Source organism: Humulus lupulus, chromosome 9 (assembly GCF_963169125.1).
Source record: "Humulus lupulus chromosome 9, drHumLupu1.1, whole genome shotgun sequence".
Taxonomy (NCBI): Eukaryota; Viridiplantae; Streptophyta; class Magnoliopsida; order Rosales; family Cannabaceae; genus Humulus; species Humulus lupulus.
In genome coordinates this window covers 140,349,546-140,369,025 of record NC_084801.1, presented here as the reverse complement: position 1 = coordinate 140,369,025, position 19,480 = coordinate 140,349,546, and the positions used below count along the sequence as shown (strand labels likewise).

The 19,480-nt window shown below is 31.0% G+C and overlaps 1 protein-coding gene and 1 non-coding gene across 2 annotated transcripts; both read right to left on the bottom strand.

The window, feature by feature from the left end:
- Positions 1-115: 115 nt before the first annotated feature.
- LOC133799434 (protein IQ-DOMAIN 10-like) lies at positions 116-5,478 on the bottom strand. The gene is made up of 6 exons (XM_062237451.1): positions 5,311-5,478; positions 4,729-4,807; positions 4,118-4,264; positions 3,289-3,606; positions 868-981; positions 116-709 (listed from the first exon to the last, which is right to left on the bottom strand). The coding sequence occupies exons 2-6, from the start codon at positions 4,777-4,779 to the stop codon at positions 431-433; spliced, it is 909 nt and encodes a 302-aa protein (XP_062093435.1). The 5' UTR covers positions 4,780-4,807; positions 5,311-5,478; the 3' UTR covers positions 116-430.
- Positions 5,479-5,805: 327 nt separating this feature from the next.
- TRNAI-UAU (transfer RNA isoleucine (anticodon UAU)) lies at positions 5,806-5,879 on the bottom strand. The gene has a single exon. It is a non-coding gene; the product is annotated as a tRNA-Ile (tRNA).
- Between the last annotated feature and the right edge of the window lie 13,601 nt (positions 5,880-19,480).

Sequence of the window (19,480 nt, the reverse complement as noted above, 5' to 3'; positions counted from 1 at the left end):
AAAAAAAGAAAATTATATTCACTTTTGTTTCCATTGTACTACTCATTTATTTGTAATACTTCGATTTGAAAATTGAGAAAATAAATAGTTGTCTCCTGCTTGCTAGTAACCACTATTTGATTTCTTTGATTTAAAATTCTTGGGTGCATTAAAAACAGTGGGACTTCTGTGTCCATGAGTTTGTCCCCTTTATTTTCATTTCTTTCTTCTTCTCAGACATACCAAACACAAAAACAAACAAATACAAAAACACTCTTCAGAAGCATCCAATAATAGTTTTGTTTTTACACTCTTTTATCATCACATATTCACCCAAATCCAAGCCAAGGAAAACAAAACAAACAAAATATATATAAACACAGAAAGCAAAATCTAATAAATAAAATTATTCAAGAACCAAAAAAGGAGAGCCAGTTTTGTGGTGGCGAACCTAAGCTTGGTGCGGGTGTGTTGAGCAAGTTTTTCGATTTTTGCAATTGCCATTTTGTGAGATGGAATTCTCAGAACTTGAAATGTTCTTCTCAGACTGGTTGAGCTTGATCTGATCATGCTTGTTCCATTGAGTTTTCTTTGAGTTTATAGGATAAGAAACCACTCGAATCTCCCATGGTCTAGCAGCCACCCAACGCTCAACCCAACTCCATCCCCAATCCTCTTTCCCTAGACTGAAAGAAGCTTGTCCAAGATACTGGCTTGAGTTGGCTCTCCACTGCTCAAAAAAAACGAACAATGTGGTTTAAAACCTTTGTATATGTATAAGTAGGACATAGATTTACTCGAGCATAATCAACCGCAAATATCCAAAACCTATATACATATAAAACAAAGAATGTATATATATATATATATAAATATGTGTGTAAAGACCTGATGAAGAAATGCATATGCCATGGCTCTTTCCCTCTTGATAGCAGCCTCTTCTCTCTGATGTATTCTGCTTAAGATTTCCTCCATGGTTTCTAACCCACCACACCATTCCACCTGCTCGTTCCAGTATGTGTTACCAAGGCAAAATGATAAAACACCAAATATTTCTATCTAAATTTATCACTATAGAACAAGAAGCAAAATCAAGAAGTACTACAGTAAATTGCATTAGGATATGATGTTCTATGATTCTACTCACCTTCTCTCATAGCCGTCACGTGATGAGGTTGTTGTGGTGTTAAAGACACTCCATGTCCATAGGTGTGTTATTACATCATTTCTTTTATGAAGAGATAAACCTTTTTTTTTCTATTTTCTAAGGTGCCAAATCTCAAGTTGTTGATACACTACCAAAACTTAGGTTTACGAAAGCTCAACATAATCTAGTTTTGACTCATTTGGACAAACACATGAAATTTTCTAGAAGACCCCTTTGATTAATAACTTTGTTTTATGGAAAATTCTCATTTATTTTAAATTTTGTCAAACACTGCTATGTAGTTGGGTTTATATTTAATGTATTATGATTTGGTTTTACGTATTTAGGTTTTTAGCAATTCATAATTGTTCGATCAATAATCGAATTGTTGTGGGTCGAACAGGACTTGTCTCCAAACGTGACAATATTAAGATCTTATATATAAAATACCTTGACCTTCATCTTAATGTACTAAACTACCTCTAGAAATGATATAAATTCAGCATAACCTATGCTGACAGCCGTCATTTTCTGAGAATGGTACCACTTCACGATTTTTATTATTGAAAATAAATAAATAGTTTTAAGGGAAGTTAATTTAGTTAAAGTGGGGATATATGGATCTCAATCATCTCTTCTTCTAGGTACGCATTAATATTATTACCTGACCCGGCTCTGTGACTGTGACGCAATAAATTTTGGCCAATTTTCTGGTATTTGGGGTGTCAGAAAAATTATATAATCTATCTTAAATATAAATTTTATGAAAAATTATATAATCTAATTTAAATATAATTTTATCCATATTATGGCTTGAAAATTTGGAATCTAAATCTTATTATGATGAACAATATTATCCTTCAAAATGAAACTAATATATATAAATTTCCATTTATATATTCCATTTATATTTAACAAATCTCCATGAAATATAGTTCTTAAAGTAATAATTGAAGCTATTTTTTCAAAATTATAATTATATATAATAACAGAAAAATCTAATTTAAATTTAATTTTATACATATTGCTTGAAAATTTGTAATCTAAATCTTATTATGATCAACAATATTATCCTTCAAAATGACTGCATCCAAAACTAATATATTTCCAACTTATATATATTTAAAAAGTATCCAATAAATATAGTTCTTGAAGTATTAAATGAGTATTTTAAAAAAAAAAAAAAAATAAATAAAAAAAGGCTCCTTGACAACTTTCCTTGATTGGAGAAAACATTCCCATACTTCTTTCCAAAAATACCTACTTTGGCATTTTGTTTAAGTAGGTCTTATCCAAGAAGAATCAAATACATGTCAAACACAATAAATACCAATAATAGTGGGAATCTTCCTTACTATTCAGAAAAAAACTTTGCATAAACTTATCCTTAACATAAGAGATCTGTCTTGGTATGCCACACTAGAATCCTATAAAGAAATCCAAATGATAATTTCTCTTTTGAAATTTTTTTATACCTTTTTGTCTAAAATTGGGAAGCAAATTTAAGGAGGTGACACCATTTAAAAAAAAAAGTTCATTGTACTCTCCTTCTAATTTTCTTTTACACCATGTTTATATTATTTTTTTATGCATAAATTTTAATAATTTTAAATTTATAAAATATTTATATGCGTGAAATGTTTACACATGAGAATGTAAAAGAGTGCCTCTAAAGCACTCCTTAAAATAAATTAGTAACATTTAAAGATGATTGTTAAGAAAATTCTCATTTGTACCCTATTTTGCAAAATATATTATACTTTGAAAATATTATAAATTATGATTAAAATCATATGTCAAATAATTAAACAAGAGAGTATAAAAACTCTCAAAGCAATACTCATATTTAGGTGGCATAGTTTTCAACCACATTGAGGCTTTAAAGATAGCCTTATGGGAAGGGGAAAAAAACCACCAAATTAGGTATAGTATTCAATGCCTTGGCCAATCGACCTTTCTACTTCAAAGTAAATCTTAGCCTCTTTATCTATGTCACATATATAGCAATCTACATCAAAGTAAATTTTAGCCTCTTCGGGTAATGAAGTTAGGTATACACTACACAACCCTAATTGAAAGAACAATGAAGGAAAAACTTGTAATAAATGTAGCAAACTAAATGAATATAAGACTAAGTTATAGGACTAGTAACGTGTATATACCTCAAGTTCATGAATCTTTGCTTCAAGTTTCATCTGATTCTCCAATTTCTTTTGCTTGATTCGAGCTTCTTTCACCATACTAAGCCTGCGAGCTTTAATTTGGTCTTGTATTCTACTCCATGAATGTATGTGACTCAATGCAGATATTGTCTGATCTTTAACTGTATGAACTCTCACAAATTCACGAGCTTGACCTGTACCCTTGACACCACTTGTCATTGTAAATGTAGCTTCATCGTCAGTTGTCTGATCTTGTTCCAGACTCTCTTGAGTTTCTTTTACCTTGCTCTTCCTGAGATTGTGCAATACTTTTTTTGCCTGCAAATACAACTCTTTTGTGTATAATCACTATGCATATATATATATTTGTATAAAAAAGTATCAAAAAGTAGTTGGTTTAAGTAGAGTAATTAGCCAACAAAGATTTTTTTCTAATGTTAGTTTGCAAAATGTTATTTTTTTATAATTCTTTGTAAAGTTACATTTCCATCAAGGTGTCATGTCTTGTGCATTCGACAAAGTGTCATGTGTATGGCGAAAAATTACTTTGTAAAAAATTATTAAAAGAATATTATTTTACAAAGTGCACTAAAAAAACTTATTTTGTCGAAAAATCTGCTCAAATATGCATGAACCAAAGATGAAATGTTTCTTCTTATGTCGAATGTCTTCTGGACTATAGAGTTTTGAAGAATTGTAACTCCATGTAAATATAATACAGAATTTATAAAATATGAGATCGTTTGTATAGGTAAAATGTAGTAATTTTTTTATTATTATCTGAGCTTTTTAGTTGGAGACTCCAAGTACAAATATGACTCGCTTATACCAAAAATGAACGAAATGCGGCTTGAATCTTAGTGGCAGCTGTCATCTGTTGATTGGATAGAGTCGTACTTTCATTTTTTGAGCCTCCATTTAAAGAACTGCTCAACTCTCTGTGACTCCCATTTAATTCTTCGGTGACCAAATGTTCCTATTTAAAAAACACAACAAAACAATATATATCTAAGAAGTTTAATATCAAAACCCAAAACAAATCATTATTTGCTCATTTTCCCCCCTATATACGCACATATCTTCATATAAACCACTTTATATATACTAAATTGAAACTTCAAAAAAAAAAAACTTGCAATTAACTAAATAAAGGACTAGAAGTGGTATAAATGGATAAATCAAATATAAACAATATAGTAATATATTTGTGAATGTTGTTAACTTAACAGATCATCAAATCTGAATTCACAATGAAAAAACATAGGTTAGTCTTTGTTTTTCAACTTTTTTAAGTTAGCTACTAAGCAAATATAAAGAGGGTCTACTTTTTATAGTTGTCAAACATATGAATAAATGTAAGAATACTTACAAATGGGATAAAAAAAGGAAAAAAACCCAGTATATATATAAGAAAATATGATCAAGAGAAGTATAACTTACATTAACTTGCTTAGATTTCCTCCTTTTGACTATTCTACTTAAACAACCCATTTCTTCTGATCAAATGCCCAAAATGAACCTGTTACCAATACAATTTAAGATCATCCATACAATATTCAGATATATATAACGATATATAATATATATCATATTGTACATAAGAGGATCTGGGATTTATTTTTTTCATTTATCCCAAACACAGGCATGAAAATATACACGTATTAAACAAAACATAAGGCAGAAGTATTTGGAATTGAGTCTACCTATATTATATATTTATATGTATAACGTAATTATGCATTTAATTTTTTAAAACTCTCCCACTATTTGATTTTTAAACCATTCATTTATATGGTCAAAGTAGGAATCAGCCGTAAAATTAATGATATATTAAAACTTACAGTAGCATGATCATGCATCTTTCTCAGCTGAGTATAAATTAATTTTAATATATATATATATACACCTGAATCATTAATGGCATACTCAGGAATATAAGTTAATAATATATATACTATTACTCATATAACACCATATAATAATTCTTCTTTAATCATAATAAAAATTCGCAATTAAATTTACCTTCAGTTTCCCACTTTTTGTAGCACTGTAACTTCTCCACCAGTTGAATAAAAATCAGATCATCAAGAACATATCAATGCATATACTCATATATATAAGAAAATCATTACAACTTTACATAAAAGACGAAGAAGAAAAAGTAGTACTTAGTATGGCGATTGGTGATAATTGAAGTTAAATTAAGAAAGAGATATCACTTTACAAATATATATATATATATATGGATTAAATAAACAAATTATAATATTATATTGGTGGTGGGGAGATTTCTTATGAGATGTTTGGTTATGCATGTTGAGTTAGCTAGCTAGTAATTATTATAAAATAGGTAAAGTAATATAAAAGCAAATGAGTTGAGATTATAGAGAGTTTGAATATCTAAATCACTTTATTTCTTAACTCTTTCACTTGACAAAAACTCATTAACTAAAATCATCTTAATGTGATTTAATTATTTCCAAAAAAATATAAATTAAAAAATAAATCAACCACTTCTGGTCCCGGCGGGGCTCGAACCCGCGACCTTCGGCTCATAAGACCAACGCTCTAACCAACTGAGCTACGGGACCATCTATGCTTTTATTTTTATTATTATGTTAATTATTGTACTTAATTACTTATATATATTTAGTATATTTTTGTTTATTATTTCGAAAAAGGGTTAGTAAAGGAGTAACATATTGATTATAAATATGGTAACAAAGTGTATATTGTATGAGTAATAAATTTTTAAAAACATGATATTATCTTGCCTCTTATATTTCTCTTTAGTTACGTGTTTCAGCATTTTATTTTAAAATAAATAAGGTGGCTTTTGTTTGGTGGAATGAAATGGAAATGAAAATGGTAATAGTAATAGTATTGAAATAAAATAAGAATTGATTATGATGTTTGATTTGTTGTTGGAAGTAACTTTGGAATCAATGATTAAATTGACAGAAATGTTCCTACTTCACTTTTTTGTTTATATTTTTTAAAACATTCAAAATATAAATAAATTTAAAAAATATTTATGATTTAAATACATAAAAAATATATTTTTAAATAAATAAAAATGATCTTTTAAAATAAAATGTATTAAGTAATAATAATAATAGTATATGAATTAATATAATTTTTTAAGGCTTATATGTTTATTATGAATATATCACGTATATATGTATTGTATATGTTAAGGTGTGTTTTATGTGTATATATAATATGATCTTAAAAAAGTGTTAAATATCATATATATATATATATATATTATACAAGTAACGTGTATATTGTCCGTTTGTTTAATTTTATTTATAAAATTTATTAATTATTTTTATTAAATTTATATTAATGTCATATAAATTTTGAAATAAATATTATATTTTAATTAAATAATTTATTTATTTTTGTTTAAGTTTATATTTGTTCTAGTTTTTAAATTTGAGAGTGACAACAAGATATTATATATTATATATTATTTAATGTAATATTAAATATTATACGTGGATTTTAAATTTAAGTTTCTTGTTAGATTTAAAAAAAAAATTGTTGCTAATTCACAGTAGATTATATTATATGTTTAATAAAATATTATTCTAATAAGTGAGTTTAAGTTTAATTAAATTTTATTTAAGTTATAAAGCGTATGATTTTATTATTTTTAAATAACTATCATTGTAAAATATTTAAAAAATATCATATTTTAATTTATTTAATTATTTATTATTTTAAAATAATTATCATTGTAAAATATCTTTAAAATATTATATTTTAATTTGTTTAATTATTTATTATTTTTAAATAATTATCATTGTAAAATATCTCAAAAATATCTTATTTTAATTTTTTATATTATTTTATTTAAGTTTAAGTGTTTACAAACTACCGTTAAATATAAGAATATTATGTTAAATATAAGAATATTTCATTAAAGTTGACATTAAAAAAAATAAAAAACTGTTAAAACAAAAAAAATTCGTTATCTACACACTTATTATATAGAAGATATATATATATATTTATATATATAGGGGAATTCTCCTATAGGGGCTTCACTTTAAGCCTTATCAGTAGGGCTCTTAGTGTTTACAACCCGTGAACAGTTTTTGACGCGATTTTTTTTTATGACAGTGTATATTGTAGCTATAGAAGAATTGTCATACATATATATATATATATATATATATGATATAAAAAAACTTATCTTTGCAAAATGGACAAATAAGTGTAATAATGAAAGATTCATAAGGGAGGGACATGAATTGTTATTCCAACCAAATGTAGGAATTAAGGATTCCATTTGAATGGATTACTAAAGTTAAAAAACCAAAGCAAACAAAGGAATAGAAACTTTCATTCCATTCTCACGAGCATTCTACCAAACCAGACATACTTGCAATTTTTAGAATACATACATACAATCTTCTCTATTGTAAAGTAGTATTCTTGACCTACTTGACATCTTATCAAACATACTCAAGACTTTGTCAAATATAATTGAAATTTTATCTTGTATACACTCAATATCAAGTCAGAAATCCTACTTTATAAATAATTATCAAAAACATATTATTTTACAAAATAATATTAAAAACAATTTATTTTCACTAATTACTTAAAATAGTAATGTTTTTTTACAATAATTCATATTATTGGATCATAATCTTATAGTTTTTTTTACAATAATACTTTTATTTTTATATTTTTTTAACACTTGTATAATCTCTTATTATTATTTTTAAATATATATATATATATATATTAAGGGAAATTTCACTTTCTATGGTGTTTCCTAATTAAAAAAATACGAGCTACTATTCACTTTTCAATTTGATGCTATTGATTCCTCAACTTCCCAAAATACCCCTCCCATTATCTTTGTATCACCTCTCTTCTCTCTCTCTCTCTCTCTCTCACGAAACCTAGGCTCTCCCTCACCCAAACCCACAATTTGCACTAGAATACCACAATCACAACCACATTTCATTCTCAAATCGTTGAAAGTCATATCCACTGTGGCTATAAAGATCCCAATATCAAAGGCAACATCCATTTTGAGGGATTTTAGATGAGAAAAACCATGGGTAAGAAGATTGTTCATTTTTTTTATTGTTGGGTATTCTTTGTTTACTTTTTTTTATTGCTATTTCGAATAGATTTGAGTATAGGTTGGTGTGTTTTTTCAGTTTGTTTGAGAGATTTCTTGATCTGCGATTTTCTGCAACTTTTTTGCTCGATAGGAACTTGAAGTGGCTTGGTGATGGATCGATAAGTATAGTAATGTTTTCTCGATGGGTGCTCGATAGTAACTCGATAGGTCTCGATTGGAACCTAGAATTTTTGGTTTAGTAGTTTTTCAATGGTTTCGATGAAAATACTTTGTTAGGGTCAGGTTCTGTGAATTTATATTGTTGTTTTTGTTGCTCAATGTGGCTCGATAGTTGTTCAATATGGCTCGATCATAGCTCGATATAGGCTCGATTGAATTCTTTCTTAAATCTGAAAAAAAAAATTACAATTTTTTTAACAATTCCTTGTTTTTTTTCATCACAAGTTCCATTGTTTACGTTTTTGTATCTTATAATGGTGTTTTGGAAATGGATGGGAGGAAGTGGATTTTCAAGGATGCTTAGTGTGCAGTAATACCGATGGAGAATGATGTAACATACTTGCAACTTCTTATCTATTGCACGAGAAACTTCGTATTGATAAAAAGTTGTATGGGTTGAACTTGGAGGTTCCTTACACATGCGGCAACCAGCCAGAAATTCCATTTTTTAAGATTATCAACTGAATTTAAATAAACAATTTAATTAATGCGGAACTGTTGAATAATTGTTTGATCAGACATATATTCTGATATATTAGAATATACGAATAGATAGTAAATAAACTTAAAGTAACGTGACACAAGAAGTTTTTTACGTGATTTGGAAAACTTAGTCCACGAGGCCACGCCCAGAGATAAAATCAATTAGTAAAGTCTTAAAAGTACAAAAAGCAATTGACTTATACAAATTTAGACTCCTTCTAAAACTTTGTCGCAGCCTTGAAGTACTCCACTTTAATAATCTGATTTTCATAATCACCAAGAACACGAAATCCCTTCTGATCTTGATGAGTGCTTACTTCATCCTGAAGTAAGACTTATGGAAATCTTCTCCCGAAGACTTGTATGTCACGTACACAAGACTTGTTCAAGAATAAACAACACAAAGCACAAACAAACAAAGAGATAGTATACCAAAAACTACTCTTTACAAATAAAATAACTCTTCAAAAGTATAAAGCATTAGAAATAGTGAAGAGGTTAAGAATGGCTGCTGCTTAGGCCCAGTATTATAGAGTTTAAAAATATCTAAGTCGACCAATCTCGTTAATGGCCTACATCAGACCAAATCGGGAAGTTACTCAAAATAACTTCTCATTTCATTTACTGGAGGAATTTCCAAATGTGACAGACAACCATTCTGTAGCATAAGGAAATGGACGAACCTGGTCTTAAATCTCAGCCAGGTTCATTTCGAAATTTCCTTCCTTGGGCATCAAGACTCACTCAGTTTCCTCTTTTTAAATAGATTAGAATCAAATAAAATATTATAAGAATAATCCTATAAAAGACCTTCTTAATATAGACAAGTTACCATAAATAAATTAGAAAACTTAACTATGAATAAAATGCACTTTAATAGAGAAAATTATTCTTACCAAAAAGAGGCACTTACCCAAAATACAATTTCAAAAATACCAATTTAAAATGATAAAATATATTAAATAAAAAGACAGCCAATTTAGGACTTTACTATCTCCCCTTCTGGCAACTTTTAGACAAAATATATTTTTATCAATAAGAGCTCAAAACCTGTAGTAAACACTTTGTTAGAAAAAATAAAGTTCCTAAGAATCTCCATGCAAACAAGTATACTAACAAATATAAGATTTGTCAACTTTTGGAAAAAAATTTAACAAGACATATCACACAATTCCCCCTGAAAATAGGGTCCAGAGTTGTACATAACAAAACATAAAAATAAAACCATGTAGCAAAATCCAACTACTCCCCCTTTTTGTCTATCAAGGAGCCAAAGTAACAAAAAGTAAAAACAAAAAACAAGGAACATGGTCTTTGGACAAACAAGATAAAATGGAAAAACATGAAAAATAGAATTAAACACCCTTGTCTAAGGCCATCATCTGAGCAAGGATTGCTTGTTGAGTGGCCTCCAATGTTCCAAGTCGATTCTGTACCAGTGTAAGATCAGTCTTGATAGCGAGCATTTCTGATGTCGCAGGACCAACACCAGATGGAACAACAGCAGTGGCAGTGGAAACAGAGGGAATAACCATAGACTTGGACTTCTTCGATACTTGATCTTTCCCTTCAAATGGCTTGAATGTGGGACCAGGAGGAGGAATCTCAACTAACTCATTCGGCATCATGACATCTTTCTGAGATGACAAAATCTTAATGATTAGTTGTGGAAACAACAGGTTGTACCCCTTCTTTTTTGCCTTCCTTAGAGAAATAATTTGGTCCATAATTAAGGAAGGAAGATCTATCTGTGCACCAGAACCAATCTTGAACCATAAAGAATGCCAATTTTTGAGACACAACAACTAGATTAGAGGAGGGCATCCAGTTGGACAGTGCAAACTGCATAAGCACAACATAGGTGTGTGTAAGATCAATAGTGGAGAGTGATGTGCTTGGATTCCATGATACCTTTTGTCCTACAAGCTTCGAAAGGACTAGGTCCTTATAAAATTCAAGGGTATCCGGAATGACACCAATGGGCAAATTTAGGGCAGCAGCATTATCTTTAACTGTAAAAGAAAACCAATGACCCTGAACATACACTTTGCCATACATAAAGGAATTATGATTAAGAAAATCATCAGTAATGTTAGCATAAAATTCCTTGACAACCTGATCAACATACCCAGAATAGCCCTGTAAAGAATCTAACCACTCTCTTTCTTGCAAAATACCAATCACCCGAAACACCCTATGAGCAGCTGATGAGTTGGTTTTTAGTATAGTTTTTAACCTGTGTTTAGGGTAAGTTTGAGCCAATTTGGTGTAATGTTGTGCGGTATTACGCTTGTTTGGTATGTTTGCAGGAAATAGAATGAGAAAGCATGGAATGGAGGAAATGAACGAAAAAACCATAGCAATTGGGAAATTTATGCTAAAAGTTGACAAGAAGACAATTAAGGATTCATATGCGGAGAGACTTGGTCATTTTGAAGCCTTGGAAGTAAGTTTTGAGGTCAATGTGAGGGGTTGCGGCGCTTAAAATGAAGAGCTGCGACGTAAGGGAAAAAACAAAGAGATTTGTTTATGGAAATTTCAAGCGCTGCGGCGCGTGATGGAATCCAAGACCAAGATTGCGCAAATTCAAAGAGGCGGGCCGCGGCGCGTGTAAATTTTTCGTGACCATTAGAAGGGCGAAGTTGTCATTTATGTTGAAAAATAGTTTTTAGGGTTTCTATTTAAATGTTTTGTTAAGAGTTAATGAGGTGAGTCATTGGTGAATTGCAGAGATTACTGGAGACCTTGGAGATAACATTGAAGATCTGAGAGTTTTATTTCTTGATCTCTTTATTTTCTTTATTCTCTTTAGTCTTGATTTTATGTTTATATTTAGTTTGATGGATTCCATTATGTTTGTCATGAACTAATCTTGTTTTTAGGGTGTTAGTGGATTCTTCTTGAAGCTTTTGATTTTTTTAATGCAGTTTTTTTGAGTTTCTTTATACAATTGTGAATTATTTATCTTATGCTTAATGCTTGTGAATGATTGATCACCATTTACATGTAGAAGAGAAGGATAATTATGCTATAGGTAGATAATCACAATTGTATATTAGACGAGAGTACTTCTATAATATGTGTAGATCAGGGATTACCTGTTTAAAGCCTACAATATGTTGATTTACCACAGAGATGTAGGAAATAATATATTGTAGAGAATTATAGATCCTAGCAAGACTATTATATATAGTTGTAATCCGCTATCACAATAGAATTAAGAAATATTGAAAATGGGTTAGAAATCATAAGTGGATGGTTGATGAAACTAAAACCCTAACCTTTACATCCATTGAATTAAATCATATTTTTAGCTCCGAATTTCTCTAGTGATTAATTGTTTCCTTAATTTTAGTAATAATTATTTAACTCATAATTCTGGAATTATTATTTAAATTAATTAGAGTTAGAAGTTAATTATTGGTAATTAATATTAGTCTTCGTGGGATCGACACTTTACTTATCATATATTACTTGATTCGACCACGTATACTTGCGTGTTAAATTTTCACAGACCAGCAGCAAGATCAAAATTATTTTCACAAATAACCTTATGGTTAGCATAATAAATCATATCATTTTCATGATCATTATAGCAAAAATGATGGGAATGAGGAACAAAAGATGAACCCGAATCAATGTTTTTGGTTAGAACCTTGCGAGCAATTGGACTAGGAAAAATCATGGGCTTCTTTCCCTTTGATTTGGAAGGTAGAGGTTCAGAAGGCTCAGACGGAGTATCTGATGCATCAGAACTATCCTCTGATTCAACAACGCATTCTTCAGAGGCAATTAGATCTTCAAGTTCTTGGGTAGAAACAGACCTTTTGGTGCTCTCGAAACTTGAGTGCTCAGAAGGATTGGCTGCTTCACTAGATAGGTCTTCAGATGGATCAACCTCAGAGGAAGAACATGCAGGTGGAGTGATTTTGAGTTTCTTTGTTGGAGGAGAAGGCTTGCCTCGTTTTCCTCCTTTCTTTGTTACTGTCGTTGAACTAGAGGCAGTTACTTTGAAGCGAGATCGGGGAACAGGCGACATTCCAAAAATAGGTTGTGTAGCAGCAGGGGATCCTTTTGATTTGGTAGCCACGAGTTTTGAAGGTTTAGGATTTGGAGCAGGTGACTCGATTGCTGAAGGAAGGGTCTCGATAGGCACCACCTCTTCAGTTGGTGGTGCGGGCAGAGCAATCGGAGCTAGAGACAAGGATGGAAGCACTAACTGAGAGGTTGTGGACACAAGGAAGGTATTTGTGCGAGCTCTAGTCTTGACAGAGGACTTCATAGATGATCTTGAAGCCGCCAAAGGCGAAGCTGATGGAGCAGAATCACTTGCGGCAGCGGAAGGTTTGGGAGCTCCGGTGGTCTTAGTTCGGGCCATGGGTTCCTAAACACTTAGACAGCCGAGAGAACAAACAAGCAGAAAACAAGAGAGAAAAAAAAAGTGTGAGAGTGGAAGAGTGATCGTGGGAGTTGAGGCCAAACGTGGGATATAGGCTTAACGAAATGGGTAGTTACCCGTTTTTGATTATGAGAGAAAAAAAAAGGCAACTTTTGTCTTAATTGGGACCAAACCAAAAAAGGCAACAAATATTTTTTTAAAAGGAAAATTTTCAAACCGTCCTTTTTCTTCACATATTACACAATTAATAATTAGACAACCTTAACTTTAGAGAAAAAGATCACAAAAATAACACAAAATTATATTGGAACCAAAATTCACCATTCCCCATGAAATTCAATCAGTTTTTTTTTTAAATATATATTTTTTATATTTTCGATATTCCTCTTTTTTTATTTTTTATTTTTATAAATGACCAAAATATTACCTTCTGCTGTTATAAAAAAAATTGTGAGACCTGAAAAACAATAATCAACCAATACAAAAAGTAAGTGAGTACTGATAATGTTATAAAAATTATTTGATCCATATAACATGCTTGAGAGTGTTGGAATAAAAATAAATTTTTCTAGAGCACAAAATATTTTTAGGAAAAACAATAACATAGAGGATGAGACTTACATTTTTTTCTTTTTCTTCATACATAACATGTATTTGTGTGTGAAGTGTAAACAATAGGGTCATTGCCCATGTTGGCAATTTTTGTCCTTTTTCTGCAGTACCCAAAGGAGACGCTGTCATACTACACCAATGGTAGCCCTTTTCAATGGTAGCGTGTCCTCTACATAGGTCTAATTACATAGTCTCAACTTACTCAAGGCTGACTTTCACACACTGGCATAGGTAGCTCTATTCTCACAGAAGAACCTGAAAATTGAAGAAGATTTGATAATCTAGCTCAATGCCCTCTTAGTAGGCATTTTTCCCAAAAATAAATTGTGAATAATTTTTATTTTGAAACCAATAAACTTAGCATGTCATATATTCAAAAATAATTAATCTAACAGAAAGTAATCACAAAAGTTTTGCAATAGTTTGAGAATTGTTTAACAGAAAAAAAAACACATAAGAGATAAACAGCTGGAATGGTCATGAGACAATAAATAATTACACACTAAAAACCCCCAAGGATTTCCTAAGGGAATCAAACCGAATTAAATCAAGGGACTTAGTGAAAATATTAGCAATTCGCTTGTCTGCTTCAATGTATTCCAAGATTAGTGTCTTTTTTTCAACAAGCTCTCTAATGAAATGGTGTCTAATATCAATGTGTTTTGTGCATGAATGTTAGACATGATTTTTAGAAATGTTTATTGCACTGGTGTTGTTACAAAAAATGGTTAAAGTGTCTAATTCAAACTCATAGTCAGACATCATTTGTTTCATCCATAGTAACTGAGTACAACAACGGGCAGCTGCAATGTACTCGGCCTCAGCTGTAGAAAGAGATATGAAATTCTCCTTTTTGCTAGCCATGACACCAAGTTGTTCCCTAGATAGAAACACCATCCACTTGTACTTTTCATGTCATATGCATTACATGCCCAATCAGCATCACTAAAACACACAAGATTAGAATTTGTTTCATTAGAATACCAAATCCCATATTCTAAAGTACTGTGAACCTATCTAATAATTCTTTTAACAACAGTCACGTGTGACTCCATGGGATTTCCTTGGTACCTAGTGCATACCCCAACACTATAACATATATCAGGACGACTAGCAATCATACTGCGGTATAAAGTGGGATCTACCTTAACTCCATTCTCATCTTTTGTTAATTTAAATGTTGTTCCCATGGGAGTTTGGTATGTTTTGCAGTATCAAACCCAAACTTTTTTATCAAGTTTTTGGCATACTTGCTTTGAGATATGAACGTACCATCTTCTGATTGCTTGACCTGCAAACCTAAAAAAATATGTTAGTTCATCCACCATGCTCATTTCAAATTCGTCCTTCATTTGATGAGAAAATTTGTACACTTCAGACTTAGATGTAGTTACAAACACAATATCATCAACATATATTTGTGCAATAATTATGTCTTTCTTGATTCTTTTAATGAAAAGTGTTTTATCTACTCCACCTCTACTATAATTATGAGACACCAAATATTGTGTCAATCTTTCATACCATGCCCGTGGGGCTTGTTTCAAACCATACAAAGCCCTTTTTAATTTGAAAATATGATTTGGAAAATGTGGATCTTCAAACCCCTTAGGTTGTTCAACAAAATCCTCTTCATTTAAAATGCCATTCAAAAAGATGAATTTAACATCCATTTGATGCAATTTGAAACCCATGATGCATGCAATAGCTAATAACAATCTAATTGATTCAAGTCTAGCAACAGGTGCAAATGTTTCATCAAAGTCCACACCTTCCACTTGAGTGTACCCTCGTGCTACCAATCTAGCTTTGTTTCTTACTATTGTGCCAAATTCATCACTTTTATCTTTAAAAATCCATTTTGTTCCAGTGACATTAGTGTGATTTGGTCTAGGCACAATGGTCCACACATAATTTCTCGTAAAATGTTCTGATTCTTCTTGCATAACTTTAATCCAATATTCATCAGTTAAAGCTTCTTTCTCATTTTTTGGTTCAAGTGAAGAAGTGAATCACACATGTTGAACGAGATTCACAGACCTTTTCCTTGTGACCATGCTCTCCTCCAAATCACTCAGAATGAGATCAGCAGGATGATTCTTTTTCACCGTAGTTGAGGGTTGTCTACGCATGGAATTAGTGATGATTTTTGGAATTTGTGTCTCTGTTTGTTCAGATGGTGATATATCAGACACCAAGGGTGATGGTTCAGTTGATGTGTCTGACGCAGCATGCAACATTTCTGGTACATCATTTTGTGCATCTGAGGCAATAGGTGCGTTTTCTATGAATTTGTCCATCTCTGCTTTTGTAGAAAATTCTGAAAAATCCTTCATATCATCAACAACAATGTTAGCAGATTCCATAACAGTTTGGGTTCTCATGTTGTACACATGATATGCCCTACTATTTATGGAATAACCAAGAAAGACGCCAACATCACTTTTAGCATCAAATTTTCCAATATTTTCGTGATCTCTCAATATGTAACTAACACAACCAAACATGTGGAAGTAACTTACATTTGGACGTTTACCTTTCCGGATCTCATAAGGTGTTTTTGTTGTACCTGGACGTAAAAACACTCTGTGTATTGTGTAGCAAACAGTATTACTCTTGCCATTTCTTGAAGAGTACGATTCTTTCTCTCAACAAATCCATTTTGTTCAGGATTTTTGGGTGCTGAAAATTCATAAGAGATACCACAAGACTTACAAAATTCATCATACACAACGTTTTCAAATTCTTTACCATGATCACTATGAATTCTTACAATTTTGCAATATTACAATCTTTTTCAACTCTCAATTTTAAACACAGAGTTTTGAAAGCTTCAAATGTGTCAGATTTTTCTTTTAAAAAATTAACCTAAGTGAAATGAGAAAAATCATCTACACATACAAAAATGTATTTTTTTTCCATTTAAACTCTCAACCTGAATCGAACCCATGAGATCCATGTGAAGCAATTCTAAAACTTTTGAGGTATTTACATCCATAATACCTTTGTGAGTGATTTTTAATTGCTTGCCAAGTTGGCATGGCTCACACTTACCAATAGACTCTTTACCCAGTTTAGGTAATCCTCGAACAACACCTGTATTTGACAACTTTTTTAAGTTTTTGAAATTAATGTGACCAAGTTTTTCATGCCATATATCAGTGAATTATTTATGGCTGAGTGACATGACAAATTTTGAAAAAGAGTATAACAATATTCAACTGATCTGAACCCTTTTAAAACACAATTTCCATTTTTATCAATCACACTACAATCATCACAAGAAAAATTAACAATAAATCCTTGATCATAAATCTGACTTATACTAATTAGATTAGCTTTCAATTCTTTAACCAGCAGGACATTTTTTAGTTTAGGTAACCCTTCCACATTTAGGGTTCCCTTTCCAAGTACTTTACCAGCCTCACCATCACCAAAAGTGACTACACCACAATTTTCAGCTTTAAAACTAATAAGAATATTTTTGTCACCTGTCATATGTCTAGAACATCCACTATCAAAATGCCAAGAATTAGATGTATGAGTTCTATGGCATGTAAATGTAGCAAGACAAGTATTCACATTCTTTTTGACCCATTTTTGTTTAGGCGCATGGTGTTTCTTTTGTACCTTGAATTTTTCATGATGAAAATAATTTTTATTAAAAACATTCATCATAGTAAAATATTTTGGTCGAATTTGACCTTTGACACCACAAAAATGACAAGTGAGAATAAATTTCGTTGTCCTTTCATTGGATGTCAGATTCTTACCTATTTGTGTCTTGGCTAATGAGACAGTCTGTGATGTTGATGGATCAGAAACCTGCAGTGATAGATAAGAAACAACAACAGGTAATGAGCGAGCTGGAACAAACACAATGTTACCTTTTGATTGAAGCCCTTTAGATCCCAATCCAGCTTGTTTCTTTGACCTGCATTCTGGACCTCTTAAAAAAAAGTAGATCCTGGATTAAGCATTTGAACATTTCTTTTTATAAGATCAAGCTCTTTTTCAGACGATTAACTTCAGCATCTTTATAAAAAATCTCAGTTTCAAGAATTTTAACATTTGTTTCAAGTTCATCATTTCTGTAAGAAAGATATCTAATGTTTTTTTGCATTTGATCTATTCACAGCACACAACTTAATCCATTCATCATATTTTTTTTGTAAGATTCTTCCACTGAATCTTCATTGACTTCTAATTCATCAAAATCAGTATCAACAACATCAACAGTACCTGTCGTATTATCAGTAGCCTTATTTACCGAAACAGTATTGTTTAGGCAAACTATTTCTCTATTTTTTTGCGAGAAACACGGAAAATTCGAGAGTACAGATGTTAAGGCAACATTTTCTCTCTCTTCATCACTACTTTCAGAGTCATTGTCACTCCAAGTAGCATTCATACCTTTTTTTATTTTCTTTTCAAGGTATTTGCACATTCTGATTGAATGTGACCAAATCCTTCACATTCCCTGCATTGAATACCCTTTTTATTATTAGGAAGAGAGGGTTTTGAAGATGTATTACCTTTAGAGAAATAATTTTTGTTACCCAATTTTTTCATATATTTTTGAAAATTTCTTGTCAATAGGGCCAACTCATTATCATCTTCATCCTCAAAACTTACCTTCTCAAAACTTTTCAAGGCAATAGATTTTTCTTTTTCTTTTACCTTGGTCGGTTTTTCTTTTTGTTTGATTTGTTGATTCAGTTCAAAGGTTCAAAGAGAACCCATTAGTTCTTCTACCTCCATGGTATTCAAATCTTTGGCCTCCTCCATAGCCTTTAGCTTAGTGCTAAACTTGTTAGGTAAGACACAAACAATTTTTCGAACTAAAACAGATTGTTCTAATTTTTCTCCTAAGGCAAAAAATTCGTTAGCAATATCAGATAATCTTTCATAAAATTCAATAGGAGTTTCAGTCTCAGACATCCTAAGATCCTCAAATTTTGTTTGAAACATAATGGACCTAGAATGCTTAACATCAACGGTTCCTTCAAATTGAGTTTGAAGAATTTTCCAAGCTTCTTTGGCCGAATCACAAGAGAATATGAGTTTAATATATCCTTCGCCAACACCATTGAACAAGGCATGTACGACCTTATTATTGTAACTAGACAGTAAATCATCAGCTGTTGACCAATCTAACTTAGATTTTACTATTGTTTCTCCAATTTTTTCGTCAACTTCTGTTGGTGCTGAACAACCTGTCAAAATAATTTTCCATGCATTCTCATCTTGAGATTTGATGAAGGCTTTCATCCTAACTTTCCAGTAAGGATAATTTAAATCATTAAGCAATGGTGGTCGAGTTATAGAACTTCCTTATGCAAAAAACAACATGTTGCAAACAGAAATACAAA

Coding starts and splice junctions, on each gene's coding strand:
- LOC133799434 (XM_062237451.1), bottom strand. CDS start 4,779: ATGGGTTGTTTAAGTAGAATAGTCAAAAGGAGGAAATCTAAGCAAGTT. Junction 4,265..4,728: donor GGAAATCTAAGCAAGTTAAT/GTAAGTTATACT, acceptor TTTTTTAAATAG/GAACATTTGGTCACCGAAGA. Junction 710..867: donor CATATGCATTTCTTCATCAG/GTCTTTACACAC, acceptor TTTTTTGAGCAG/TGGAGAGCCAACTCAAGCCA.